Raw genomic sequence first — 27,579 nt, 5'->3', positions numbered from 1 at the left:
TTTTCTATATCGATTTAGAAGTACTTAAACGAAAAAATGTTACGATCAAAAGTTTTAAAATTTTTCAAAGAATCTGCTTGAATTTTTTCAGAATTTATGGGATCATCTATCACTCAATTCGAAAGGCCCAAATTTGATGGTATTTTAATAGATTTTAGGACTCCCTAAAGAGAGTGGTAGATGGTCCCAAAAAGTCAGAAAAAATTCAAGCAGATTCTTTGAAAAATTTTAAAACTTTTGACTTTTGCATTTTTTGTTTAAGTACTTCTGTATCGATGTAGAAAATAACAAAGATCTTTTTATAATGTGGAAAATCCTTTAAAAAATGGGCCCTAAGGCCCATTGGATCAAACTTAAGCACAGGGATCTTCAGTATTGGGTACCAGGAGACCACAAAAAAATTTTGGAGCAAATCCATGACCATGACCTGAAAAGCTCCCCTTGTAAGTCAACACAAATATGCCTGCTGTTTTCTTATAATATTACAAATTCCAAACTTGAGCACGTAAAGAGATTGAGCACTCAGTTATACTTCTTATTTACGAAAAGAAAACAACAGCTCTCATAGGAATAATTACGATGTACGATGTGACACTTGTCACGCGAATCTTCTGGACAAAAAGGTCATCTTTATAAATAAAAAAATAAACAAACAAGTAAATGATCTATAATTGTAATTAAACATATTCATAACTGGACACATTTAAGATCGGCTCTTACTTTAACGTACGACGATACGAAACAAACATTATCACAAAAATCGTCGTGCCCATCGTCGTCCCGACATTTTTATCGTCTACTCGTATTATTTCTACATTTTATCATTATTATCCTTTCTCCATTTCTTGCACATTCTATACCAAAAGTTCGTCCTCGACGCGCGCGCGCGCACAATAATACTCGAATCAGAATATGTAACCGTGACCCTTGGCCACGCTCTTGTCGCAGGCCATCTCGTCCTTGCTCGGCGTCACCTCGGCCAGCAGCTCGCGGAACTTGTCGGCCGGGCACATGGCCGCCTCGCAGCCCGGTACCACCTGCTCCACCCACTTCTCGGGGATCCCCAGATAGTACAGCACCTGCGAACGCGCATACATACGTACGGTCATCGAACGAAACAATTTTATGATTATTTTTTTTTTTATGAGAGCATACCTTGACGTAGTACTGCGAGTCCTTCTCGTGGAGCTCGAGCACGACGCTGCTGCTGTACTCGGGCACGTGGGGATACCACAAACCGAGGGTCTGCAGGATCGCCGCGACGTTGGTCTCGTGGCCGCTGTACAGACCGAGCTTCGGGGCCCGCTGGCCGCGCTCCAGATCGCTCATGTGACTCAGCACGTTGTGCAATAATTTTCCTGCACGCGTATCATCGTATACGATAAATCATAACGATTACGAGTGATGCGGGTAACTCGCTCTCATTTTTGTTATTTTTTTACCTCCATTGGTGCGTCTCATGTGCGTCGTCTTGCTGAATATCTCGTACCACAGCTGAATGCCGTCGTACAGCTGACCACGGGGGAAGACCTCCTTGGCCCATCGTGGCAGCTCCAGGCCCATCGCCTGCTCCGCCACGAGGATGTGATAGAGATTGTACATGTCGTTGACGTAGGATATCTCGCGGCCCGTCCACTCGGTCAGATTGCTCATGAACTCGCTCAGCTCGTCGATCCTCTCCTTGACCTCCGGCAGACTCTTCACGTCCTTGTGCTCCTTCAGATATCTGTATACCGTATATCGAGAAAACAACAAGACGGAGTCATTTTCGACGGGTTTCCCAATCGATATTTCGTTCTTTCTTACTCGGGACACTCCTCGGGTATCATCAACCAGTCCTTGATGGAGGGAGCGTACTCGGCGGGTATCGGCTGCCAGGCCAGCTCGTCCCGCCAGATCTGCGGACCCTTGGGCGGATACAGAGCAGCCAGCACGAGCTGCAGACACATCTTGGCTCGTCTATAATCGGTGCTGCGCGCGTAGATCGCGTCCGGCTGGTAGACCTCGCCGAGCAGATCGTCGTATCGCTCGCGCAGGATCTCGCCGAGGCGATACTCGCGACGTTTGCCCTCCTGCCGGGGGCAAATTAGTTTTTTGTTGATGTTTTGCATGAAAATTTTTGTCGTTCAAAAGAGAGACTCACGTTCGTCAATCCGCCCAAACCATAGGGATAGAACGTGTTCTGATAGTTGGGATCGTTGGGGAACATCTCCACGGGATCGGGGGCACGGTCTCCGTGTCGGAAGATCTTAAAAACAATAGAAAAACGCATGAAATATTTCGCGGTCGATACTCCTGCGATCTACTTTTTTTTTCTTTTTCTTTTTTTTTGACTTACCACACTGACGTGCTTCAAACGGTATCCCTCCTCTCCGTCCGCCCGGGCGAACATAATGGAGCACGAGGCCAATAAAAATTTAATCACGAGTATCTTCATTTTTTCTCTTATTATCAAATTAAAAACTGCGAAATAAAAAGAATTGAACTACGTCGAATGGAGAGGCAACTATTACCGCAGCGAGTCCATTATCGGTATTATCTATCCCAGCCAATTTTGATTTTTTTCCACGAACGCGCCTCTGTTGCGTGCAGAGACTAAAAAGGCCGAATCCTCGCGACGAACTGCGACGACGCTTCTATTATCACCCGCGTTTCGAGGCACCCACACTCTCTCCTACTACACTGCAATTGAGACGAGACTAAATCACGCGTACCGCCGCTATTCAAAGCTACTCTAAACGCCAGTACACGTACGTGTCTTTTTTGCGCTCGTATGTGTGTGTGTGCGTGTGGATTAGAGCACACACGCGTTGCGAGCGATTGCGCTTCCGGATCGTGAATTATATCAGCTCTCCCTTTTTTTTGCGCGAGCGCCCTGTAACCTCGATCAATCATACACGTAGCAGTATATCATATTGTAATTGTCCTTCTTTTGCGATTCGCGATGGTATTTTCTGTATCTTTTTTTTCAACTCAATTTTTGAAAGTATAGTTACCGATCACCCTTACCGATCTCGAGTACGCGCGACGACTAAGAAGAAGAAAAATCGGCGCGATGTAATTGAATCAGCCGCTGCAATTGGCCGTGTGTGTGTATGTATCAAACGACAGGTTAAAATAGATCGTCGTGCTGCTCGAGCTGCTCATGCTCCGCGTGCATGTACGCGCATATACGCTTGAATTGAGCTTGAGTGGCGTATGAACTTGACACATACATCATACGCGCGATGACAAATATATTTATTCGATTATGTATTTTACATGGAGACTAGCGACTCCGGTAGTGTGCGAGTAAAAAGAAAAAATAAAAAAAAAAAAAAATGAGCCGACAAAGATACAAGCCATTTTATACCCTTTTTTTTTACGCTATCGTTGTTCGGTTAATTGTTTTTTATTGATTTACTGGGAGAAAGTTAAGTTGTACAGCACGTGACAATTAATGGTGCCCACGAAAATCGTAAATTACCGCATTAATCGGTTCATTTTTTCCTCAATTTTCAACGCGATATGTATCGGCGCGGCAACGCAACAGTTTAAAACACCTGTAAAGTTTTTCCCGGACAATTATTTTTCATTAAAACGATAACGTTCGTATAGCTAATCGAGATAGGCTTATTTTGTTTTTACTGTCAGAAACAACAATTTCCGAACTATGAAAAATGGTCTTTCGACTGAGGTATTATACACAGTAAAGCCAATCGTGAATTTCCTTCTAAGTCAAAACTTCGAGTAATATATAAAAAGGTAGATTTCGCCGCTGTTTATTTCACGCTCGCTTTCACTCGCAAAAAGTAAACATTCGATCATGAATCGCCGTGGGATCTCGCTGCTGTTTCTCGTTTACCTGTTCGTAAACGAACGTAAGGATATACTTACACGCATACAGACGATATTATTATACCGATACTTGTAATGACTTTTGTGCAGTGATTGCAGGTGGTTCGGCCGAAGGTGGAGCGTCCTCGGACATCATCAATGGAAGAAACGTATCCAGTCCGCTCGTCAGACCGTTCCAAGTAATGGATAAATTAAAAAATTTTTTTTAAATTACACGCGTACGTATCTAATCGAGTTTTTATGATCCCACCCCGGCAGGTATCGCTGCAAATATTCGAGAAACACTTCTGCGGCGGCGCCATCCTCAATCCGTCCTGGATCGTCACAGCGGCTCATTGCACTTATCGGTATGTATAATAATAGCTAACTCCGCAGCGGTCTATTTTTAACCGTCGTTATTGTTTTTTGTGTACCTCCGCGCACAGCTTCTCCGATCCCAGCATCGTCAAAGTCATCGCGGGCACCATCTACTACAAGAAGCCCGGCGAGAAGCGAACCGCCAGCCGGATCGTCGTCCACGAGGATTACGATCACGCCAAGCATCGCAATGACATATCTCTCATCAAGGTATGAAATATATTTCTTTTTTTTGTGCTCATTCGTTCTATATACAACAATTCGCACCTCTGATGCACCTGTAGGTCGAATCGCCGTTCAAGATCAACGCCAAGCAATCGCCGATACCGCTGCCGGCGCCACACGAGAGGGTCGCCGCCAATCGACGCGCCGAGCTCTCGGGCTGGGGCAATCTCTACGTGGTGAGTATCGTACAATAATGTGATAAGTGTAAAAAAAAAAAAAACAAATTAGATCAACGAATTTTTCTCCTCAGCACGGACCGACGCCCGACAGATTGCAAATCGTCGATCTGTACACTGTGAACCAGCGGGCATGCGTCGCGAGCTACGAGAAGCATCAGATAAGCGTCTACGAGACCAATCTGTGCGCCATCAATAACAGAACTTCGGAGAGACGCGGACAGTGCAACGTAAAATTACTTCATCATATTACAATAGTTAAAATATCGTCATTGATGAATAACAATTATATGATGTTTCGCGCAGGGCGACTCGGGCGGTCCTCTCACCCTCGACGGCAAGCTCATCGGCGTCGTGTCCTGGTCGATCAAGGACCCGGACTGCGGCAGCATGAAGTACCCCGCGGTGTACACCCGCGTCTCCGAGTACATCGACTGGATTCGCAAGGGCACCACTGGTGGTAGTGGTGGGCTAAGGACCGGTGAACAACAATAGATATTCATTCGGATAATAAAAAGATACATTTAAATGATCGATGTGACATATAGTTGTAATTTTTAATTTATTTTGTAAATCGGTTAATCATTCATTTGTATTTCCTATGTAACGTTTGTGTATCGAAACACGATGAAATCTCTCAGCAGTATATATCTCTTTTTTCTTCGCTATATAAAAACAATAATATTTATATGAACAATCTATACCGCTACATCTGATCGATCGAGCTTCGGAGGACCAAGGGGGGGGTATAAACTATTTGAAGTGTGAAATTTATCAGATTTAAAGATCGTGATATTTTCGTAAATTGAAAAAAATCCTCCCCCACGTTCTCCAGAGGTCAATGCGCTTGCGCAATAATATGCCTATATATGTAACGGCCATCGTCACGCACTGTCTTTTTTTTTGCTACTACATAAGGAATGTATTTAAATATACACGGTATAAAATATGTACTGTAATCCACGCGCTGGTCATCGTCACTGATTGCACTTTTCTCTCCGTCTGTGTGTGTCTGTGTGTTTCTTAATTTTTTTTTCCTTTACTTTTCTTTCTGCATTACCAAGCTGCGCAGCGTGTAATTTGCGTTGGTATTACGAACGACAAAAAAAAAAAAAGAAAAGAAAAAAACTCGTCCATCTTCATGGTGTGTGCGGTGAATTATGTGCTTCAACTTTTTTGCGGCTTGACGTATCCATTTTTACTCGACGCTGCAATCGAAAAATAAGGGTATGAAATTATTAGATATATCAAAAAGTTGGATCAACAGAGAAATTAATACCGACCTAAAAATTCGTCCTCGAAATTCATGACGTAGGAGAAGAATTTCTCGCTCAGGAGCGGGTCCTCGGGGAAGTCCAGATCGCCGCCGTACTTTTTGGGCAGGGTCGCGGCGTCGAAGAAGGGTCTCAGCGAGCCCCAGTTCGTGCCGTGGAACACGATTCTCTTGCGCATCTTTTCCTATACGATGAACAAAAAAAAAAAGCGATCGATAACAATTATACTCTTGACTTTTACGGATAGCTTCTCAATGATATAACTCACGTGTAAAAAGGGCTTGAAGAAGGCAAAGACCATATTGAAGATGATGGGCTGATTGACGATGTGTATGCCCTTGAGCCGGCAGGGCAGGCAGCGCTGGACGAACTCGGCCACGGCGCCGGCGAAGCTGGGCGTGAAGTGCGTCACCTGCGACAGCGACAGGCCGTCCATGTCGACGATCACTCGGACGCCGCAGACCTTTGCGAGAACCGCGAGGCAAAAATAAAATATTAATTACGAAACGATAGGCGTCGATTTTGAAAAAAAAAAAAAAAAAAAAAAAAAAAAAAAAAAAAAAAAAAAAAAAAAAAAAAAAAAAAAAAAAAAAAAAAAAAAAAAAAAAAAAAAAAAAAAAAAAAAAAAAAAAAAAAAAAAAAAAAAAAAAAAAAAAAAAAAAAAAAAAAAAAAAAAAAAAAAAAAAAAAAAAAAAAAAAAAAAAAAAAAAAAAAAAAAAAAAAAAAAAAAAAAAAAAAAAAAAAAAAAAAAAAAAAAAAAAAAAAAAAAAAAAAAAAAAAAAAAAAAAAAAAAAAAAAAAAAAAAAAAAAAAAAAAAAAAAAAAAGTTATACCTGGGCTCTGGGCTCGGATATGGCCGCCTCGAGATAGAAGATGACACCGCGGAACATCTGATCGAGCGTGACCTCCTTGGGCTTCCATTTTTTGCCGGCCTCGATGAGGAAGACGCGCACGCCGTCGTCGTTGATCCTGGGCAGGGGCGACAGCACCCCCGACACGATCACGGTGCGCTCGTTCGTCGGGGTGAGGTCCTGGCAGTACTTGGGATGGCTAGCGCGATACTTGTAAAAGCGTTTCATCTGTGTATGCGTGTGTGTGTGTTACGACGTCAGAAAAAAGAAAGGAAAAAAGTGAATTTTAAGTTTGAGCTTGCGACATACGTATTGGCAATTTTGTATAAAAAGCTTGAGCAGCGGAGGTAAAATAAATGTAACGAGTAAATAACAAAGGTGGTACATTCAAAAATTTGATAGGTATTTGATTTATAAATACTTGAGGCTCTTAATGATTAAAATCCTGGTGGTAAATGCTGTAAAATTTAGAGGATGTTCCTTGATCGATTCTAAGACATTTTTTTTCTCAAAAACTATCAAGTTTGTCAGAAAAGTTTATGAAACAAAAATGTCTTAGATTCGATCAAGGAGTACATTCTTAAATTTTTTCAGAATTTGTATGCAGCAAATACCTATCAAGTTTTTGAAGTATTACCATTTTTCTCACTCCTAACACTCCTAAAAGCAACTTCTAATTATCAGTACCCGCGTGCGAGTGAATTTTTTTCATTTTTTTTTTTTTTTTTTTTTGCTATGTACAGCAGCAAATCTGTTACAGCTCGACTCACCAATTCAAAGGCGCTGTCGGGATACCACTTGCAGGGTCGCAGAAATTTCTCCAAATGTTCCTGGCTCGTTGGTACCACCAGATCCGGTTCGCCTGTTTTGCGTGCAAAAAAAAATCATCGACATTCGTTATTCGTCATCCTTTACACGAGCCTAACTCTATTATCTAAAAAGGAAACTTTCGAGTATTTATCAAAAAAAAAGTCTCCAATACGGATCTAATCCCCACTGCTATTGAATTTCTCAGCCGTTCGCTATACATACCGATATTTACCACGTACGCTTAAATGTGTATTACATTATGCGCTCTCGCTCCTCGGATTTTGCGCGCGCCCCGAGGCCAAAGTGTTAACAGCACATTTGAATTTCCGAATCGATCGCGTCGTCCGATTCTCGGCGCTTCTCGATCGATCAGCGACGACGATCGAGCTCTATATATACCTACACGGTAAAATTTCCCCGTCATTTTAATATCCGAAATAAAATATCCTCAAGGTCGAAAGATTTTCCGATTTTCCTCTTGCGCTCGAAAGTGTATCTATGAAATCATAATTATCCTCTCTCTATCTCTCTCTCTCTCTCTCTCGAGCTCTCTATGATTACTTTTAATTATTAACCAAGGCGGAAAGTGCTTGTGTATATATACTCGGTATTTGCGCGCGAACTAGTTTTGTATATATACTGCAACAAAATGTGTGCGTGCGTATAGCGAGTTGAACGAACGAGAGTGAAATCTTCCGTGCACGCAGCTGTGCTCTCGTACTATACCGTATACTGCTCAGCTCGACGGAGGTGTCGAAATATCTATAAGTTTTTTTTCTTTAAACGCACTCCTTTCGTTGGGGGAATTTTTTTTAAAAAAACAAAAACAGCAACAAGGAAAATGATCGACCTGCGAGCTTTTCGCGCAGTATCTTCAGGCCCTCCTCGACGTTCTCCGGCGTCTCGCGCAGCTCCTCGGCCGCGTAGGCCTTCCACTCGTCGCTGAGCTCGTTGAAGTCGAGGCTGAAGGGCAGACCGCCGATCATCGGATGGCTGACCGAGTTCAGCTTTTCGCGCAGCCTGGCCCGCCTGCTGCCGCCGCCGCCGTTCTGGGCTGCTTCCGCCTGACTCGTCATTATATTTCTTCTTCTTCGTCTTCTTCTTGTCTTGTATTAATTTTTTTTTCTCTCGCGCGTTTGCCTTTTTTTTCTGAGAATTTATAATATTCTCCAAACTAGTTTATGGCCTGCAAAAAGAAGAAAAAAATTTAAGCGTTTCGAGTCACTCGAGTCTCTCTCCGAATATTTTGTCAAAGGTCGCGTCTCGTCGGCTATCGAGCTATTATTTAATGCGAATAGAAGTAAAGGAAAAAAAACTAAAAAGATTTTTTGGTAAATAATTTAGTAGAAAATGTATCCACACGATGTAAGCACACAAATCGTCGCTCTGTCGATTATACACACTCACACACAGGAAGCGAACTTTTGACCTCTCTTCAGGTATATTAACGTCGTGCACACACACATACACAAAACGACACTAACACAGAAAAATTACCCGTTTATATACTTTCTCTAAAATGTCATCGAATTAAACCGCAAGTCACACAGACGGAGAGAAAGAGAAAAATGAATAAAATATTAGCAACAACAAAAAAATTAGAAGAAAATAAATATGTACGTTTACTTCCTCGATCTTTATTAAAAAAAAAAAAAAAAAAAGCCGCAACAAAAAACTTTCTCGGCCCGCAGCATCAAGCGCACTACGACGTTATTCCTGCTGCCCGGAGAAAGGCCTCGAATTTTATATATGTGTGTGTGTGTGCATACGCACCGAGTGCATGTGGATATTATACCCACACACAGGAGGAGGAGGCTCTGAAATGAGTCGGAAAACGAGTGCGAACGCCGTGCAACGTGCACGTACACACACATCTATATACGATACTTATCATAACGGCACACACACGCACACATAGACACGCGGCGAAATTAACCGTTGCGAATTAAAAGGTATAATATATCTGAAAAAAATGAATAAAGCGAAATTCTAGCGAAACGAAAATATTCATTGGAAAAAAATTTAAATATCACACACACACGTTAACGAAGACGACACTGTAATAATCGCGATTACACACACACGCACGCACACACACTTACGCGCACTGAACAATTGTCGCATGATGAGGCATTGACTTTGCCCCCGGTAGCCGATTTTCTCACGCGCGATTTTACGCACACTATATGCCGATTGTATTATATACATACAACATTCTTATTTTTCGAGTGACGACGAAAACTTTGTTGAATATTCTAGGCCTCTTTCGGCGGACAATGTAGTTATTCAATTAATCGGTATCGGTACGCGAGATGACACAAAAAATATCAATAAATATAAATAAATAAATAAATAAATAAATAAATAAACGGCGTGGATACGTCTCGGTCGATGTCACGCCGTGTGTATATTAAGGCTTAAGAAGGGCTACAAGTGTTTACTGACCAGCCACTGTATATCACGAGTTCGATCGCACTGTTATACACGACCACGACGACGACGAGTTGTGCTGCCGTCGAGTTCGCGCATACAACTGCACATCGGCTCGCGACGTTGAGAGCCCCCGAGTCTTTTTCTCCATAAAGACTACACAGCGACTGACTTTAACTCACATAGATATATATATGTGTATACACACATTGCAAAAAAGCTGCGATGTGTATGTGTGCGTGTAGTATTTGCCGGTCTCTGCTTCTCGTTAGAGCGACCGCGCCGATCCCCCCCACCCACCCACCTCGACACCGGCCTTTCTCTCTCTCTCTTTCTCTGCGATCCGTATAACCGATCGGTCGGTCTGTTGCAAATTCTTGAGGCGCTGCGCACCACAGCAACGATCTTTCTTCTACTTCTTCTTCTTATTCCTTTTTTCTTTGAGCTTTTTTAGTTCGAATCAATTATATACTTATGCGCGCTGCGCGAACGAGCTTTCCACCGTTTAATTCCCTTCCGCAGTCTCGAAGCGGCGAGGAAAAGTGATCCTGTGCCTCTTTCTGCAGCGCGCGCGCATCAGCTGATTATACCGGAAACGCACCGGTAAATCGCAAAAGAAAGAAAGAAAGAGAGAGAGAGAAACACGCGGGCGCGTTCCAGTTTTATCCTCGTTGACGCTTCGTCCATATTTTTCAAGACCATAAAATCGCGCCCGTCTCGAGCTTCGCCTTAGGTATTTATACATGTAGTCGAGATTACGTCATGTACGCGCCGCGGCTCGAAGAAAACAATGTATATATTCGCGCAATTTTCGACTTTGTTTCTTCGCGTGTATTCTCATTCGGATCGATTGAAAAATTCATAAGTTCGCTGCTGCCGCTGCTGGCACGCGCGTGCGTGAGCTTCGTAAACTTCAACTTGATGCATTCGGCGAGCTTCAACCTTCGCGCGTCTATAATATATGAGATTAGGGGCGGGGGGAATTTTTGAATTACAATTTTTCTTTTTCGATGTTAAAAAGCGTGTTCACGAGTAGGCGGGGGAAAATAACAGACGCACTCGTGATTTTTTATGTCATACCAATTCTACATTTTTATTATTATCTATATCATCAACAAGGCACATGATAATAAAAAATTAATGTGTATGTTTATTATATTTATTTGCATACGTGTCCAACGTGTAACGATGTGCTGCATTCGAATCCAACAACTATACTGCAATTGCATACCTTTGACAATTACAATTACGAAAACATAAATAATAATAAAAGTAACGGACTCGGTTAAAAAATATAAATATTATTCATATACGTATTTACTTTAATACGCTCAGCGTCGCGACGTTTTACAAAATTGTTTATATTCATTTATTTATTTATTTATTTATAATATCGGGAAGACAAAAAATTGCGCTTGTTATAAATTCTCATCCTTGCGTTAACAAAAAAAAAAAAAAAAAAATTATCATTACGAAAGCACCTCGAAGTCAGAGCGATCACAGTCATCTTCGTTCTCGTCGCGTTCAATCTTTCCTCGTGCCGTAGGAGTTCATACCTGCAAAACAGACAGACAGAAACGGTAATGAATAAATCGAGTTTTCTGAAATTCTTACATTTTATGCGCGCGTAATTTTCGATCTGATTTTCCACGCGATCGTGCTCGCGGTTCATCCGCGCGACGCGCGTGGCGAAACATGTGTATGTATGCATGTATCGACGCGAACACACGCGCATGCCTCGCGTATTTATCTTTCTAATTATATATCCATGCGATTTTCTAGCTTTTCCATTGCGCGCGCGCGGCTCTCGCGGCTAAGTTTCTCGTTGCCCAATTCGGTGCACGTTTGCAACGATGTAAAGAATCATTCAAGGTCCAATCGGCTCTTTGAAAAAAAAAATATTTCCTTCTGGAACGGCTACACGTATACAGAAGAGTTCCTAACTGCGAGGTTGCATAATGCTGACGTTTAAACAAACAACAAAAATTGTGCAGGCGCGCAGAAAATAGCTAGAGACTTTCACCGGTCAGTGGGCGCGCGATAAAATCTTTAGGTACTGCGCGCTGCGTTGAATAAATGACTTTTGCATGTGGACACTTTTAATTTGTTCGACTCTCTAGCCCATTCATTTTCCAAAGAAAAGAGGAAAGGAAGTCATTTTTCGTGCTTTACGTTTATCCAGTTACGCGTTCGAACTCGCGCATGTGTCTCGGGTACATTACGAGTCGGATAATATAAAACAGATCTCTTTCTCTCTACGTGTCTCGGGTTAACGATCGCAGCGTGAAAAATCAGTCCCGAAGTACACGGATATTATATGTATATCGCTGCTTACTCTTGATCCAATCCTCGTGGTTGAGTATGGTGGGATACCAGTCGGCGCCCGTGTAATCGATGGCGGGCAGCTCGCCGCCGTAGTTCTGCGGCAGGTGCGTAGGCGCCATGTGCTTGTGCAGCGACGACATCTTCGTGCCGTGGAAGAACATGCGCTTCTTCAGCTTCTCGCGCACGAACGGCTTGAACATCTGCCAGACCATGTTGAAGAGGAACGGCTCCTTCACGAAGTGCACCTGTGGAAAAACGAATTTTTGTCACTCGAGTCGATGATTCGTATGATTGAAAGTTTGTGTCACGGTTTAAATGTAAACACAGCACAACATATTATTGTTTTCATTTTGCTTCTCTTAAATATTGGTCTCTGTGAGATGTCGGTTTGTACGTACGAAAACTTTCAAAATTTGAGCTTGGATCAAATATTAGTCTAATTTAAATCTGTAATAATTTTCTCCAAAGTAAATTCATTTTTCTAGCATATTCAAATGTTCAGTACAAGAAAAAAAAGGATTGCAATCAATTTCATTTAAAGTGAGACGATTTTGCAAAAAATTTTCGGCGAAGCTCAACAATTTTTTGATACAACTCATAGTTGAATAATCACGTTGAATTGTTCCATTAGAAAATGGAAAATGAAGAAATGAAGGAACACAAATGCTTCGAATGTGGCAAGACTTTTAAAAAAAGGAAAGGACTACTGAGACACCTAGACGGAGTTCATTTGAAAATCAAAGATCATCAATGCAAAGAGTGCGATATGTTATTTGGACAAAGGAATGATCTGATGAGGCACATTGATGTAATTCATTTAAAACTCAAACAACATACTTGCGAAGAGTGCGGAAAATCTTTCGGACAAAAAAGTAATATGTTGAAACACATAGATATAGTTCATTTGAAACTAAAAGAACACATATGTAAGGAATGTGGAATGTCCTTTGGTACGAAAAGTACCTTGAATAAACACATTGCCACGGTTCATAAAAAAATCAAAGATTACAAGTGCGAAGAGTGTGGCAAGTATTTTGGGCGAAAAAGTAATCTTATGGAGCACATTGATATAGTTCATTTGCAACTCAAAGAGCACATGTGTAAGAAATGTGGAAAATCTTTCAGTTATAAAAAAGACTTGAATAGTCACATTGCCGCAGTCCATGAAAAAATTGAAGAACTCCAATGCAACGAATGTGGAAATTCTTACGGACGTAAGAGTGATCTGATGAAGCACATTGATATAGTTCATTTGCAACTCAAAGAGCACATGTGTGAAGAATGTGGATTATCCTTTGGTACGAAAAGTGTCTTGAATAGACACATTGCTACAGTCCATGAAAAAATCAAAGATTACAAATGCGAAGAGTGCGGCAAATCGTTTGGAGTGAAGTTTACTTTGACGCAGCACATAGATCATGTTCATTCGAAACTCAGAGAGCATATGTGCAAAAAATGTGGAAAATCTTTTGTTCATAAAAAAGACTTAAATAGACACATCTCCACAGTGCATGAAAAAATCAAAGATCACAAGTGCGTAGAGTGTGGCAAGTCTTTTGGAGAGAGGTATAATCTTATGAGGCACGTAGATCTAATTCATTTGCAACTCAAAGAGCACATGTGTAAAGAATGTGGAATGTCCTTTGGTACGAAAACTATCTTGAATAGACACATAGCATCAATTCATGAAAAAAGAAAAGACTACAAGTGCGAAGAGTGTGGAAAGTCTTTCGCACAGAAAGGTAGTCTGTTGAGGCACATCGATCTAGTTCACTCAAAAATCAAAAAATGCACACGCGAAGATTGCGGAAAAATTTTCAGTAGTGGTAAAAGTTTAATTAATCACAGGAAGAAAGTCTATTGAAATAATATCAACAAAGCCTATGATGTATAAAATATTATTTTAGCAATGAGTTTTATAAATCTCACACTTACCCTAAATTTTCGTATCAAGCAAAAAATGAATTCATAATGGTTCGCTACGATTTATCGAAAAATTGGAAATCTCAATTGGGGCATTATTTTAAGACATAGTAATCATTTGACATAGCACCAAAATTTTGCTATCACAAAAAATTGAAATGACACAGATCGCCAATCATCGAAAATTTAAAGACTACTGCTCGAAAGAAAATTTTTAAACAAAAGAAGAGCACTCATTTAAAAACCAATTGATTATGCTACGAGCTAAATATGCAATGAAAAATAAATGTAATTTCGACAAAGAATAAATACTCTTTCAAACCTCGGAAAAGTTATTGAAAAGTACGTAGATGTCATCGTTATAATAATTGTATACAATATCCTCAATCATACAGTAATCACTGTGCTAGTGATTATCATAATGGGCAAATCAGTAATTCGAATTAAACTCGCACTTTCAAATTAAGATAGTATGATATTACAGTTCAAACGTAAACAAAATTTTGACAACATTTTGTACAAATTAACAGTAATCGATACTTCGTTTCTCTTTTCTCCAATACAAGTCACGTTTAGTTACGACGTTACAAAAAAGTTCCAAATTCGGGCACAGATTAAATATAAGTTTAATTTAAATCAGTAACCGTTGTTACAATAATAAATAAATTTATCGATTCAATTGACGTGATCGGTGATCTATACGTACATCGAGGAAAAATAGTTGTCATCTGTATTTCAAAATACATCCAAATTAACTGTTTCTTAGCCAAGAGATCTTTAATCGAGTTTTTGCAACAAAACACATTCGGTGCAGCTCAACAAATTGCGATACTACTTACAGTTATAATTAACTTGAATAACTCAGTTGACTTTTTCCATCGAAAAATGGATAATAAAACAATCAAAGAGCACATGAGCCCAAAATGTGGCCCCACAGTTCATGAAACAATCAAAGATTACAAATACTTCGAGTGTGGTAAGTCTTTTGGCCAAAAAATTAATATGTTGAAACATATAGATGTAGTTCATTTGCAACTCAAGGAACACATGTGTAAAGAATGTGGAAAATCGTTCAGTTATAAAAAAGACTTGAATAGTCACATAGCATCAATTCATGAAAAAAGCAAAGATCACAAGTGCGAAGAGTGTGGCAAGTCTTTTGGAAAGAAGGGTAATCTTATGAGGCACATAGATCTAATTCATTTGCAACTCAAAGAGCACATGTGTAAAGAATGTGGAATGTCCTTTGGTATGAAAATTACCTTGACTAGACACATAGCATCAATTCATGAAAAAAGCAAAAATCACAAATGCGAAGAGTGCGGCAAGTATTTTGGGCGAAAAAGTTATCTTATGGAGCACATAGATTTTGTTCATTTGAAACTCAAAGAGCACATGTGTAAAGAATGTGGAATGTCCTTTGGTAAGAAAAGTATCTTGAATATACACATTGCCACAGTTCATGAAAAAATTAAAGATCACAAATGCGAAGAGTGCGGCAAGTCTTACGGACGTAAGGGTGATCTGACGGATCACATTGATATAGTTCATTTGAAACTCAAAGAGCACATATGTAAAGAATGTGGATTATCCTTTGGCTACAGAAGGAGCTTGCATAGACACGTAACAGCAGTTCATGAAAAAATCAAAGATTACAAGTGCTTCGAGTGTGGTAAGTCTTTTGGACAAAGAAATAATATGTTGAGACATATTGATGTAGTTCATTTGCAACTCAAGGAACACATGTGTAAAGAATGTGGAATGTCCTTTGGTTATAAAAAAGACTTGAATAGTCACATAGCATCAATTCATGAAAAAAGCAAAGATCACAAGTGCGGAGAATGTGGCAAGTCTTTTGGAGAGAAGAGTAATCTTATGAGGCACATAGATCTAATTCATTTGAAACTCAGAGAGCACATGTGTAAAGAATGTGGAATGTCTTTTGGTGAGAAAAATACCTTGAATAGACACATAGCATCAATTCATGAAAAAAGCAAAGATCACAAATGCGAAGAGTGCGGCAAGTCTTACCGACGTAAGGGTGATCTGATGGATCACATTGGTATAGTTCATTTGAAGCTCAAAGAACACATGTGTAAAGAATGTGAAAAATTTTTCGGTAATAAAAAAGGCTTGATTAGGCACATTGCCACTGTACACAAAAAAATCCAAGATCACAAGTGTTTCGAGTGTGGTAAATCTTTTGGACATAGACATAATATGTTGAAACATATAGATGTAATTCATTTACAACTCAAAGAGCACATGTGTGACGAATGTGGAATGTCCTTTGGTTATAAAAAAAATTTGAATAGACACATAACATCAGTTCATGAAAAAAGCAAAGATCACAAATTCGAAGAGTGTGGCAAGTTTGTTGGATAAAGGAGTGATTTACTGAGACACGTTGATAAAGTTCATTGGGATCTCAATGAGCACATGTTCACAGAATGTTGAAAAGCTTATGAAAAAAAACTTAATTTAATGAAGCACGTAGATGCAGCTCATTCAAAACTCAAAGAACACTTGTGCCAACAGTGTGGAAAGTCTTTTGGTGTAAAAAATTAATTAGATCAACATATTGGCACAGTCCATGAAAAAATTGAACACGCGAATGTAGCAGGTCGTTCGGGCAGAAGAGGAATCTGTTGAGGCACTTAGATCTGGTTCACTTAATAATCGAAGTATGCAAACGCGAAGAATAAGGAAAAATTTTAAATAGTGGTAAAAAAAGTTTGATTGAACACACAAAGACTGCCGCCATCGAAATATTTCCGAAATGCACAGAATATAAAAAAAATTATATTATCATTGAATAGTTTCATGCATAACTGAGGGGCGAAAATTTAATTCACGAAGACTTATTGTAGTAAATAGAAAGATCGGAATTTTCAAGTGCAGCAAGATATTGGAAAAAAATGATCATTCGACAATGCACAAGAATTTCGCGAAAACCAACTTTTGAGAAGTTACAGAAAAGTTATCAATCAGAACATTAAAGATCGAAACTTTCAAGAAGAAAATTTATGCACATCTAATTGATTATGTATATCATTATTATCTACGAGCTCATCACGTTATTACAATAAAAAAATCATAATTTGAACGAAAAATAAAATAATTTGAGATTTCTTGATAATAATGATTGTCTAGAACTTTTTCATTCAATTCAAAGTGATTACTGGGCCAATAAATAATGATTTTCTTCCATTCGAAATTGAAATCACCTACAAGTTTTACGCAATTCTTTTCCAGTTCTTTTTTTGTTTTTCAAATAAATAAATATAAAAATAATTGATAATTTCGAACGAATCAAATAGACACGCTTACCTCTTTGAGACGGAGCGGCATGGCATCCTGAATGAAGCTGAGCAGGCGCATACTGAAGGCCGGTGTCAGGCCCATCACTTGCTTCATCGACAGTCCCTCAAAGTCCATGATCACGACGACTCCGTGAATCTACGAATAAATTCAAAAATATAATGATAATAATGATAACGATAAATATCATATCGAAAAGTCGGTGCCACACTTACCTGAGTCTCGGGCTCGAGTATCGCCGCCTCGTGAATCAGATAGAATATGCGAAACATCTGATCGGCGCTGACCTTGGACGGGTCCCAGGTCTTGCCCGCGTTCACGATCATCACGCGGCGCCGCTTGTGGTCGCGTCCCTTGAGCACGTTGACGACGTTGTTCTCGAGGAAGGCCGCGCGCTCGTCCTCGGGCATGAGATTGTTGAGCAGCGAGGCGTGCTTGTCCTTGAACTCGGCGATGCGCCTCATGAGGGCGTGCGCCGACTCCGGGTAAAATTTGCACGGCCGCAGAAACACCATGAGAAACTCGTCGTCGGTGGCGAAGTAGATCGTCTTGTCCTCTGATGGAAAAGATCTTCGTTTTATTATAATGGAATGCGTGTCACGCGCGACCCTCGTGCGAAAGACGACGCGAGAATTTTCAGCGTGCGTATGTAATAATATACAATGTCGAGGATCGTTATACACCTGCGGTTTGATGACGCGAGGATGCAGAGAGAGAGAGAATAAAAGAAGAGCGTGTATATATAATTTTCGGTTGCGGTCGGTTCTTATCGAGCTTGCATTCGAGTTCGGCATTAGCATAGCGGATCAAAATGATGCAAGGATTAAGCCATCAAGGATCGGCGAGCATTGACATGCTTTCTGTTGAATTCTCGACTTTTATAAGAAAATCTGATCTCCAAAAAATGACCATTCAAAAAGTTGGATAATACATAACCATGAATTAGTTTGCTATTATCGTGAATGTTTTATTACAATTATGTTACAAATTTTAAATGATCCGAAAATGACAATTTAATCGGTTTAAAAAGTGTAGACTAGTTTTCTACCACTATAAATACGAAATTACTAATTTGAGACTCCACCGTTAGATGGCGAGTGTAGCTTTAGCTGTAAATCTGCAAGTGGCAAAGTAAACATAACTGTACATAAGTCTGGGCACGGATCTGTAAAAGTCGATTTCAAATACTTTTCCGATCTAAAACATTGGGCAAAAAATCAAAAATAACCATTGAAATAGTGTTCGAATGGTAATTTGTACATTCAAAGTCAGAGAAAAGATCATTAGATAACAAAATAAAGCGTCAAGCATTATTATCAAATGATGAAAATATCCTTACTCTTTTGGTCTGAATCTTATGATCAATAGTTTTTAGTTGGTCAAAAATCAGCCGTGTAATATCGAGCATTTTTACTAAACATTTGAATTTTTTGTAATCTAACTGAAAAATTGGTCGCATAATATTACTTTTAAAATAATTTAATTATACACAATAAATGTCACCGCATCTCTCGCATGGTCACGATCTCGCGACACAACCAAAGACACACACCTTATTATCCTTAAATCTATCTATTCGTCAAAAAAATTGCGCATCGGGATTCTTGCCTTTTTTTATTTGCAATTTCTCGGAATTATACATTTTTTTCTATCTCTCTTCCTTTACGATCGGTATTATACGAACTTGGCGTGCGACTCGTAAGGATGATTCGTCGATCCCGAGTAGCTCGTCGATTTTTGCATTTTTTTTTTGTATTCTCTCGCGACGTATAGCATCGATCCGCGCGTCCTCGAATTAGCTCGATGTCGTATGCCGCTGGAGCTCCGCGCGTCTTCGTTAAAATTCGCGAGAGAGAACCGATCGCGCTCGGACCTCGCCATAACGAACTTCGCATGCAGCACGTAGTAGCATCGACGACGACGACGACTATTATCATCATTCGGATATACACGATTGATAATTCACGAAATATGTGATGTATAAAATTTATTTTTTTTTCTTTTTGTCGACTAATGAAATTGATTTGTGTTGCGTTATGTCAAAAGCAGCACACATACACGCTTGTATGCCTAGGCATAGAACACACCATTACATAAACTTATGGCTTTTGAACGTGTACACGGCGCGTTTAGTATGTGCACGTCGTCCTGCGGAGCGGCGAAAATTTTTTTTCTGCAAAAAGGTCGATATAACGAATTAACATAACGCTCGCTGCGGCTTATGTAATCCGACCCAAAGCTAAAATGGTCTCCCATGTGGGCAAATGAAATATAAGCGATAAGTAACAAGATTAATCACTGGTGCGCGTTTGTGTCATAATGGGCGTTAATACATAATGAAAGCGCACAGCGCATCTTTACGCATTCAGCACTTGCATGCATACATATGCGCTCGAGGATCAACCGTAAACAAGCTGACGTAATGTATACTAGAAAGCATTTACAAACACGTGTCAACAAAAAAAAAAAGACAGTACGGATGATCCTCGAGCGCGTCTAAGTACCGGTATTGGAAATTAATTTTTTGAAACAATGAGCGCGTGTACGAGGGTAAAAAAATGATATAATTGGCGGTTATTCAGGCAAAGTCAGCCTTGCGGGATAACAATGCGAGAAGGACAAAAAAATTCGAAGATTCGAAAGAACGAAAAAAAAGTTACATTAGCCGCGGTTTATCGGCGACGCGTTTATAATAATATTAATTATTATTTCCCGACAATTATAAACTCGTGCCGCGCGCACTGCATTATCTCGCGGCTTCGATCTCACATATATACGTACGCAGGCGATAAAGAATTAATGTTAACCGCGATCGATGCATGCATTTTTTGTCGATCTCGAAGAAAAGGGGAAATTTTTCGGCACGACGAGCGTCGTCGATCGTGATGCCGCATTATTTTATAAAATATGTGAGTCACTCGGTCAATAAATGAGCCGGCATCGCATCATGCTAATTGTGAGTAAGACGAGGTGCGTTGTTTGTCCATCCGCGAATGAGAGTGCATTTCGCGCCTCCGACAAAAGAGGATCGATCAAAGTCGCGTCGCGTCGTGCCGATTTTTGCGCGGAAAGAAATTCGCGTCATTTTTCGATAGAATTATAATTACGATATTATATTATGTATATTAATATGTGTATCGCTAAACAAATGAGACATCGCGAATGCGTGTGCGCGAAAGGCGATTATCTTGCATGACCCCGGCCTCCCTCTCCCTCATTTCTTTGCGTGTTTATGACACGGAGCGAGCGACTGTGCTCGAAATCGGTTACAAATCGACGCAACGCGTACATATACACACTATGTTGCTCGATTTTATAATATTATACCATAAGCACAAAAAAAGAGAGAGAGAGAATTGCCAATAAGAACGAGAGACATATGATTAGCGAGTATACGTGTATAATAAACAAATTCATCCGCGGCAGTTAATAATAATAATAACGTTCGCAATGATCGTTATTATTGTATGTGTATGTATATGCATCGACGCTCTGCGATCGTTATAATTCGTATTTTTGTACGGCCGAGCTCGGCAAGTGTGTATTTGAGGAACCTCAACCGCAGAGATAAGAGAGAGAGAGAGAGAGGCACAAGCTCTTATCGATCGGAGACATTCTTGTCGATGCGATATACACACATGTATGCTGTAACTTTAATAAGAAATACAAAAAAAATTGTTATTTCTCTCTGTCTTGAATTCGCGCAAATTCAAATAATCGCTTCCGAGCTCGTAACGGGAGGGAGAGGGTAAGGAAACGCGATCTATATCGGCGATTTTTCATCGTTAGCCAATTTGTTTCTTCATTCAGATTTTTTTTTTTCATTTTGAACACGATCGTTTTTTATTTATATTCACGAGCTGGTGTAATGTAAGACACGCTGATAAAGTTGGTGAAGTAATATGCGATTCGCCGATCGACCCTTATCAATTGGTCTCTCACACTTTCTCTGTCTTTCTCAAATATTCCACGCGGACAGTACGGCACACATTTACGCACTCGCATGAGATGACCACACGGAGCTGATTATTAAACTTTTGCAATTTCCTACCCCCGTAATTTCCTTTTTACAGGAGATATATATAAATTTTGAGTCACCGATTACCGATTACCGATCGCGCGACAGTTATCAAAAATGAAGAAAAAAAAAGACTCGAACGAGGGATGATCCGGGAGCGTCATGTTGTGTATGTGTTTGTGTACCTTCGAGCAGCTTTCGGAGCTTTTCGATGCCGTTCTTGACGTTCTCCTCGGTCTCCCTCAGCTCCTTGACGGCCAGCGCCTTGGACTCGGCGTCGAGCTCGCCGGTGGTGTTCAGCACGAAGTCGGCCATCCTGAGCGAAAATCAACCAACGAGAGCGAAAACGTGAACTTGCGCGAACGGGTGCAGAGAACTGCTGCTTGGCTAGCTAGGCTACGTCTGTGCGGCTGCGTCGTCGATCGTCGGTGCGCTTCTGCAGCGCCGAGCAACGAGAGATACAGCCTTTAACCGTCTTTCAACAGCGGACGGTATAAGACAGAGCAAGAGAGAGAGACTCTTAGACGTCGGTCACTTTTTACCACCACCTCCTCACTCCTCCTCCTTATGCTTCTCGAATATAACAGAGAGTCAAGTGTCGCGGGGCTCTAACACAGCCACACACTTGTATACATACGAGCGCGTCTCGGCTCTCTCTCTCTCTCGCTCGAGTAGCTGAAATCAGTGAAAATTGCCTTATAACACATTATCCGCGCGCGAAAGAGAAAGAGACGCGTATTGATAAAAAGCTGCGCTGTGCCCGTATGTAATAATAATTATAATAGCAGCAGGCAATCGCTCGCTCGTCTATAAAGCGATAATAACGTCGTAACGATCTTCTTTTTTTTTGTGCGAGTTACCCGCCCGAAAGGAATTGAAAACAAGTACAAAAGAGACTGCCTGAGTAAGTGTGTGGGTCACGATGAGCTGCCAATTACTATTATATCGTATCTTATTGTAATGGTGTGCTCTTGGTGTTCCGATTTTTGCTCTACATTTAGAATTTGGAGGTGTGTGTCAATTATGTACGCGGCTTGGATCGATTGACATCATTTATCGCTCGTTTATTCTTTTCGCAAAACACACTTTACTAATGCGTAATTATGAGTACTTTTGTATTGTCGATAAGACCATAGTCTCGTGTTGTTTTTTTTCGCGATTTGACATTTCTCTGAACACGCACGTGGTGTTCGAAGGCGTATAAATTCGAGGATCGGCGCGGAGAGACTTGATTTTAAGGATTTGTCATTGCGAGTGAAGAGAGATCGAGCGATATATATTTGAAAAAATTTATGCGCTCTTACAATAGTGCTAGGTGTGGATGACACGCGTGAATTTTATTTAAGCGTAAACACGATGAGATCGGTAAAAGATCGGTACGTGTACAGTGTTGTCTGCACGATGCGCATCGTCTGAAAACGGAAAATCTCGGCTTTGATAATGTGGACGAAAATAATTAAATAAAATTTCCTAATAAGAGAGAGAAAAAATCGGTCGCGGTCGCGATAACGCGCCTTTCGTTCACTATCAAGATGTATATTTTTCGCCGATTTCGTACAATAATCGATCGCGATCGACACACAAAACGTGAATACATGTATATAAAATAATGCGTTTTTCGACTCGCTACCGGTATTATCGTCGCTCGCGCGCGCGCACAGATACAGATCGGGTATATAAAAATATAATGACATATCGATCACAGCCGAGAGTCGATCTTTTGGCGTGATAAAGATATATATCGCCGAGCGGCTATAGTCAATATTAAAAACGAAAGTAAAACGGAGAAAGTCATTTTTGTAAAGTACATAACACGAATGTAATACACAGATACATTATTTCACGTGTTTATCGAGGGGTAAGCGATGAATCGTCGATTCGGCAGTTTTTATTTATCGAATCGTCGCGCGCATTAATCATCGTCTGCGTGCAGTGTCATTTGTAAAGGATTTATTTAAATTATGCAGCAAAATATTAACGTGTTAGTATTAATATGGGAGAATTCATCGTTCATCGTACGCTGGAGCAGCACTTGTCATTGCGAAAAAGACGGCTCACGCTCTCTCATGGGTGCCAATTTTTTGTTTCTTCATTTATTTATAATGCGGCATGGAGGCGATTTTGTTATATTTACTCGCGGTGCAGCCGCGGAGGCACTCCGATTCTCGAACTTCGCGCGTCTGTGTTTGTTTTGCTTTGATCCCTGAGCAGAAAGAGAGATCGTGCCGCATAATACACGCACACACACCCACGCGTGTGCGCCGAAAAACATCGATGCGCGTTTCAATTTTTCGACGCTCGCGCTCGAATAAGTAAGCGACGAGAGAAATAAAGAAGTATATAATGGAAAGAGCAAACTCGTCGGCCGAAAAACACTCCGCGCGGTAAAATCTCCCGCGTACAAAAAAAAACAGCGCGAAATCGACGTAATCGACGATGCGAATGAATCGGACATCAGTAACCTTTTATATAAAATGTGATAACTGCCGGTATAATATATCGCCGCGGCGATCGTGTCGCATATACAAGTGCGTTCTCTGACTTATCGACAATTGTCAATTATCCATTAATAAAAGTCAGCAAAGTCGCTTAATTAGTATTTACCTTATCGCGACGATTGTAAAAGCTATATCATAATTGAGACTCCCACACGACGATCCAATCGATACTCTGTTTTTATATTATATCTATGATAATAATAATGTGCGCAACGATCGGAACGACATTCGCGGCAGGTGGGTACCGATCGAATCGTTTCGGACCATAATTAATTATCCAACATTTAATTTAAAAAATCGCGTCGACGCCGCGTTGCAGTGCATCCTACATACGATAAACACACAATCTCTCTCTTCTGCTGCGCGCGTGGATGCGCGCGCCACCCCACACGACACAGACACCTAGGCTATATACAGCCTCGTCAAAAAATTGTCCAGTTAAGAGTGCCGCAGAAGCATAATAATATAATACAAACGAGGCTCGAGCGTAAAACTACTGCTGCTGCTGCCTGCTGCCTCCGCAGTTATCGGCTGAATTCTTACCCATCGGTTGTTGTTTTTGTTTTCAAGTGTGTGCGTGTGACCTGTGTTTTGCGCAGTGATTGTAAATGTCATTATAAGTATTCCCATTAATACCACTGGCACACATTGACACGGACGTTAACATTACATGTATACACATATATGATACACAAATCGTGTCGGTCGAAACAGCAGCAGCAGCAGCAGCACAGACGGAGCGCGACATAACAATAATATCACGCACGATGACGGATCCACAAGTCATAGCCGCCGGCAGCATAGACGGCCTCTGGCCCTTTCTTCAGAGCGTAAGTTTATCTCCTCTGTGTCTCTTTCCCTCTGTACCCTCATTTTCTATACACCCTCGCAATTTTAACTACTGCTATGTACTATCCATCTACTGCGTCTGACAGCGTTGAGGTTAGAAAGGTATTTATAATGATACCGCTTCTCTCTGGCATGGGTGTTTGGAGCGGTGGCTGCAAACAAGTGCATTTATATACACACACGAAAAGTGAAAGTTTATGCGCGTTTGCCGGTACGTATGATCGTTTTTCTTTGTGCGAAACGATATAGACATTTTCGGACGTCGATCGGATTTCTAGATAAAAAAAATGTGTGGTGTACATGAGTGCGTGAGTTTTGGAGCGCGCGTATACATATGCGTGAACGAAAACGATAGTTGATTTTTCGAAGGATGACGGCTTTTTTTTCGCATCGAATAATCACGCTGACGATGTTATCGAAGGCTTTTTTCGATGCTTTTTTCTCCGCGTGTTTGTGTGCGTGCGTGCGCGTTCGTGCGCCGATGTGTAGGTGCGAGCGTGAGTGTGCTGCTATGTTCTTCGTAAATGCATTTGCTGCATAATTTATTTAGTCGAGCGAAGCCCCTCAAGTATTCCTCTTTTTTTTTCTATGCGAATGCTAGCTTGCATGCAGATTATACCTGAATGCTGATCGAGCATTGATTTGTAAAAAACTTTCTTTCGAATGATTTTCGATCAATGTTTATGCTGTAGAATATCCGAATAAATGACTATCTTTCTTACAGATCGAATGGAGGGACCCATGGCTCATGTTATTAGTTGTATTTCACATAGGTATCACTATGACTGCATTGTTAACTAGAAATTACGCAAACTTCCAGATCTTATTATTCCTAGTTCTATGTAAGTAATCTATGCAAATGAATAAATTGTCATTTTTGTGTGAATCCAAATTCTCATAAACTTATTTGTTGCTTTTAGTATTGTTAGTGTACTTTTCTGAAAGCCTAAATGAGATAGCTGCCTCCAATTGGATGTAAGTTTAAAAAAAAGTCGAACCAAATTAATTATCTTTTCAAATAATAATTTTCAACTTTTTCATTGCAGGGTATTTTCTAGGCAGCAATACTTTGATTCTAAAGGGTTATTCATATCAATAGTTTTTTCCGTGCCTCTGTTGATGATCTGTATGATCATGGTGGTAAGATTGCTATTAAAAGCTCATTATTTACATACTTTGATAGAATGAATTTGTACTTAATGTGTGTCGTTGTTTCCATTTAGGCAAGCTGGCTGTACCAATCGAGTCAATTAATGACCAGTCTCAAAAGAGCTCAATTGCGCCAACAGCAAGCAAAAAATAAAGTCACAGGAGCAAACAAAGAAAAATTGAGTGGAACAACTGAAGCTTCTAGTACAAAAGACAAGAAAAATGATTGAAGAAAAACTAGTCGACTCTGATTTAATACCACTTTGTTGACTTTTGCAACAATGAAACATTGCAAACAGACTAATAACAACGTTGTTTTGCTTAAATCAATAGAAATTAATCTTAATATAGCTTTTTATGAAGAGGAAAATATTCATATTAATTCATGAAAAAGCTCTTTGTGATGAGTAGTGCTTTGTAAATTTTAAAAGCTACATACATATTCAAGATTGAAAAGTGATAACAGGAACTTTTATTACTGTAGTTTTTTTAAAATAATTTCACGAAAAACGAATTGTATTATCCTTAAGTCTATTTAAAAACTCTAAAATCTTGAGGTAGAGAGAGATCTGTGGCTTGTTAAATTTTCTAGATATTCTTTTAGAATTTTTAATGGAGGATTTTATATATTTCTTTTAATTAACACAGTGTTAGTTAACCATATTCATTTATCAAGATATTTTTATATTCTTGAGTTTATGCAATAAAATTTATTTCATCATTTTCATGAAATGCAACTACAAGCAAACTACACGATAATCCTAGTCAAAAAATAACTTGAAATAAAATTTCAACGGAGTATTTTTGTAATGCATTTAAATTTTTTATAGTACTTAAATTTAACGATACATGAATTATGAATTTTTCTTTTTATGTTACTAAATTCAAATAATTGAGAAAAATTGAATTAAACAAAAGTGCACTGCATATATCAAATTAAAGTATAGAGCTAAGAGAGATGACAAATCTGAAAAAAACAGTGAGCGCAGTTCAGACTCAGCCGATAAATTAATTACATAAATTAGTAATGTGAATATAATGTACTTACAAATATATTTCATAGAAATGTATTTATCTCGAAACAGCTACATCATACTTTCTGTATTTATATGCTAATGAACTAACGATTTTGAAGTTAAAAATATATTTATAATATTAAATATTTTATTTAAATCTATAACGGAAAAATTAAATTTCAATTAAACTGAGTGACATAAGAAAACAATTTCTAAACTTGCAAAAAAGTTATCTTGTTTTTTTTTAATATATCATAAGTATTTTCTCTTTGCATTATTTTTTTTTGGGGAAAGTATATTCAGGTGAGTCAATAATACAATTTCCATTTGTTGAGTAAATTTATTAACTCATTTGTATTTATTTATGTATTTATTTTCAATGGTTTTAATTGAAAACTTTGTTCATTGAATTATTAAATAACAAATTAATCTGTTAAACTATTTATTCCTTTTAAAAAAGAATGTATTCGGTAAATTGGCACATCTCTAATTTCTTAAGAATTTTACTTCAAGTAAGTCAA

At 39.6% G+C, this 27,579-nt stretch overlaps 5 protein-coding genes across 8 annotated transcripts; 2 read left to right on the top strand and 3 right to left on the bottom strand.

Annotated features, from left to right (window-relative positions):
* Window positions 1-657: 657 nt before the first annotated feature.
* LOC106659548 (venom acid phosphatase Acph-1-like) lies at window positions 658-2,687 on the bottom strand. Its single transcript, XM_014382142.2, has 6 exons — window positions 2,339-2,687; window positions 2,144-2,248; window positions 1,807-2,072; window positions 1,443-1,726; window positions 1,156-1,358; window positions 658-1,079 (listed from the first exon to the last, which is right to left on the bottom strand). Exons 1-6 carry the CDS (start codon window positions 2,435-2,437, stop codon window positions 906-908), a joined length of 1,131 nt encoding a protein of 376 aa, XP_014237628.1. The 5' UTR covers window positions 2,438-2,687; the 3' UTR covers window positions 658-905.
* Window positions 2,688-3,744: 1,057 nt separating this feature from the next.
* Window positions 3,745-5,241, top strand: LOC106659538 (chymotrypsin-1-like). The gene is made up of 7 exons (XM_014382126.1): window positions 3,745-3,860; window positions 3,928-4,016; window positions 4,096-4,184; window positions 4,263-4,404; window positions 4,479-4,595; window positions 4,670-4,825; window positions 4,902-5,241. The coding sequence occupies exons 1-7, from the start codon at window positions 3,806-3,808 to the stop codon at window positions 5,088-5,090; spliced, it is 837 nt and encodes a 278-aa protein (XP_014237612.1). The 5' UTR covers window positions 3,745-3,805; the 3' UTR covers window positions 5,091-5,241.
* On the bottom strand, window positions 5,139-10,075 carry LOC106659536 (alpha-tocopherol transfer protein-like). Of its 3 annotated transcripts, none has more exons than XM_014382123.2 (7): window positions 9,975-10,075; window positions 8,380-8,715; window positions 7,490-7,581; window positions 6,702-6,947; window positions 6,138-6,332; window positions 5,879-6,053; window positions 5,139-5,803 (listed from the first exon to the last, which is right to left on the bottom strand). In XM_014382123.2, exons 2-7 carry the CDS (start codon window positions 8,603-8,605, stop codon window positions 5,763-5,765), a joined length of 975 nt encoding a protein of 324 aa, XP_014237609.1. In that variant the 5' UTR covers window positions 8,606-8,715; window positions 9,975-10,075; the 3' UTR covers window positions 5,139-5,762. The 3 variants fall into 3 exon arrangements, with proteins under 3 accessions (XP_014237609.1, XP_023319130.1, XP_014237610.1); XM_023463362.1 differs by lacking the exon at window positions 9,975-10,075 and adding an exon at window positions 9,027-9,169; XM_014382124.2 differs by lacking the exon at window positions 9,975-10,075 and adding an exon at window positions 8,937-9,027.
* Window positions 10,076-11,102: 1,027 nt separating this feature from the next.
* Window positions 11,103-22,022, bottom strand: LOC106659642 (clavesin-1). The gene is made up of 5 exons (XM_014382301.2): window positions 21,732-22,022; window positions 17,744-18,084; window positions 17,538-17,666; window positions 12,295-12,529; window positions 11,103-11,515 (listed from the first exon to the last, which is right to left on the bottom strand). The coding sequence occupies exons 1-5, from the start codon at window positions 21,859-21,861 to the stop codon at window positions 11,484-11,486; spliced, it is 867 nt and encodes a 288-aa protein (XP_014237787.1). The 5' UTR covers window positions 21,862-22,022; the 3' UTR covers window positions 11,103-11,483.
* Window positions 22,023-24,469: 2,447 nt separating this feature from the next.
* On the top strand, window positions 24,470-26,785 carry LOC106659643 (transmembrane protein 18). 2 transcript variants are annotated; one of them, XM_014382302.2, is made up of 5 exons: window positions 24,470-24,874; window positions 25,618-25,735; window positions 25,814-25,868; window positions 25,940-26,033; window positions 26,117-26,785. In XM_014382302.2, exons 1-5 carry the CDS (start codon window positions 24,812-24,814, stop codon window positions 26,270-26,272), a joined length of 486 nt encoding a protein of 161 aa, XP_014237788.1. In that variant the 5' UTR covers window positions 24,470-24,811; the 3' UTR covers window positions 26,273-26,785. The 2 variants fall into 2 exon arrangements, with proteins under 2 accessions (XP_014237788.1, XP_014237790.1); XM_014382304.2 differs by lacking the exon at window positions 24,470-24,874 and adding an exon at window positions 24,884-25,104.
* Window positions 26,786-27,579: the final 794 nt, after the last annotated feature.

Source organism: Trichogramma pretiosum, unplaced genomic scaffold (assembly GCF_000599845.2).
Source record: "Trichogramma pretiosum strain Unisexual culture from Peru unplaced genomic scaffold, Tpre_2.0 scaffold39, whole genome shotgun sequence".
NCBI classification, from domain to species: Eukaryota; Metazoa; Arthropoda; class Insecta; order Hymenoptera; family Trichogrammatidae; genus Trichogramma; species Trichogramma pretiosum.
The sequence above is the reverse complement of the archived record's forward strand: the minus strand, read 5'-3'. Positions and strand labels throughout refer to the sequence as shown.

Excerpts from the sequence above, each read along its gene's own strand:
- LOC106659548 (XM_014382142.2), bottom strand. The coding sequence starts at position 2,437 with ATGAAGATACTCGTGATTAAATTTTTATTGGCCTCGTGCTCCATTATG. Across the intron at positions 1,727-1,806 it reads ATACCCGAGGAGTGTCCCGA|ATATCTGAAGGAGCACAAGG; the intron begins GTAAGAAAGAAC and ends TACGGTATACAG. Across the intron at positions 1,359-1,442 it reads CATGAGACGCACCAATGGAG|GAAAATTATTGCACAACGTG; the intron begins GTAAAAAAATAA and ends ATACGCGTGCAG.
- LOC106659538 (XM_014382126.1), top strand. The coding sequence starts at position 3,806 with ATGAATCGCCGTGGGATCTCGCTGCTGTTTCTCGTTTACCTGTTCGTA. Across the intron at positions 3,861-3,927 it reads TTACCTGTTCGTAAACGAAC|TGATTGCAGGTGGTTCGGCC; the intron begins GTAAGGATATAC and ends ACTTTTGTGCAG. Across the intron at positions 4,826-4,901 it reads AGAGACGCGGACAGTGCAAC|GGCGACTCGGGCGGTCCTCT; the intron begins GTAAAATTACTT and ends TGTTTCGCGCAG.
- LOC106659536 (XM_014382123.2), bottom strand. The coding sequence starts at position 8,605 with ATGACGAGTCAGGCGGAAGCAGCCCAGAACGGCGGCGGCGGCAGCAGG. Across the intron at positions 6,948-7,489 it reads CCGACAGCGCCTTTGAATTG|ATGAAACGCTTTTACAAGTA; the intron begins GTGAGTCGAGCT and ends ACGCATACACAG. Across the intron at positions 5,804-5,878 it reads TTTCGAGGACGAATTTTTAG|CGTCGAGTAAAAATGGATAC; the intron begins GTCGGTATTAAT and ends TTTCGATTGCAG.
- LOC106659642 (XM_014382301.2), bottom strand. The coding sequence starts at position 21,861 with ATGGCCGACTTCGTGCTGAACACCACCGGCGAGCTCGACGCCGAGTCC. Across the intron at positions 17,667-17,743 it reads TACTCGAGCCCGAGACTCAG|ATTCACGGAGTCGTCGTGAT; the intron begins GTAAGTGTGGCA and ends ATTTATTCGTAG. Across the intron at positions 12,530-17,537 it reads TGCCGCTCCGTCTCAAAGAG|GTGCACTTCGTGAAGGAGCC; the intron begins GTAAGCGTGTCT and ends GTTTTTCCACAG.
- LOC106659643 (XM_014382302.2), top strand. The coding sequence starts at position 24,812 with ATGACGGATCCACAAGTCATAGCCGCCGGCAGCATAGACGGCCTCTGG. Across the intron at positions 24,875-25,617 it reads TCTGGCCCTTTCTTCAGAGC|ATCGAATGGAGGGACCCATG; the intron begins GTAAGTTTATCT and ends TCTTTCTTACAG. Across the intron at positions 25,736-25,813 it reads CTTATTATTCCTAGTTCTAT|TATTGTTAGTGTACTTTTCT; the intron begins GTAAGTAATCTA and ends TGTTGCTTTTAG.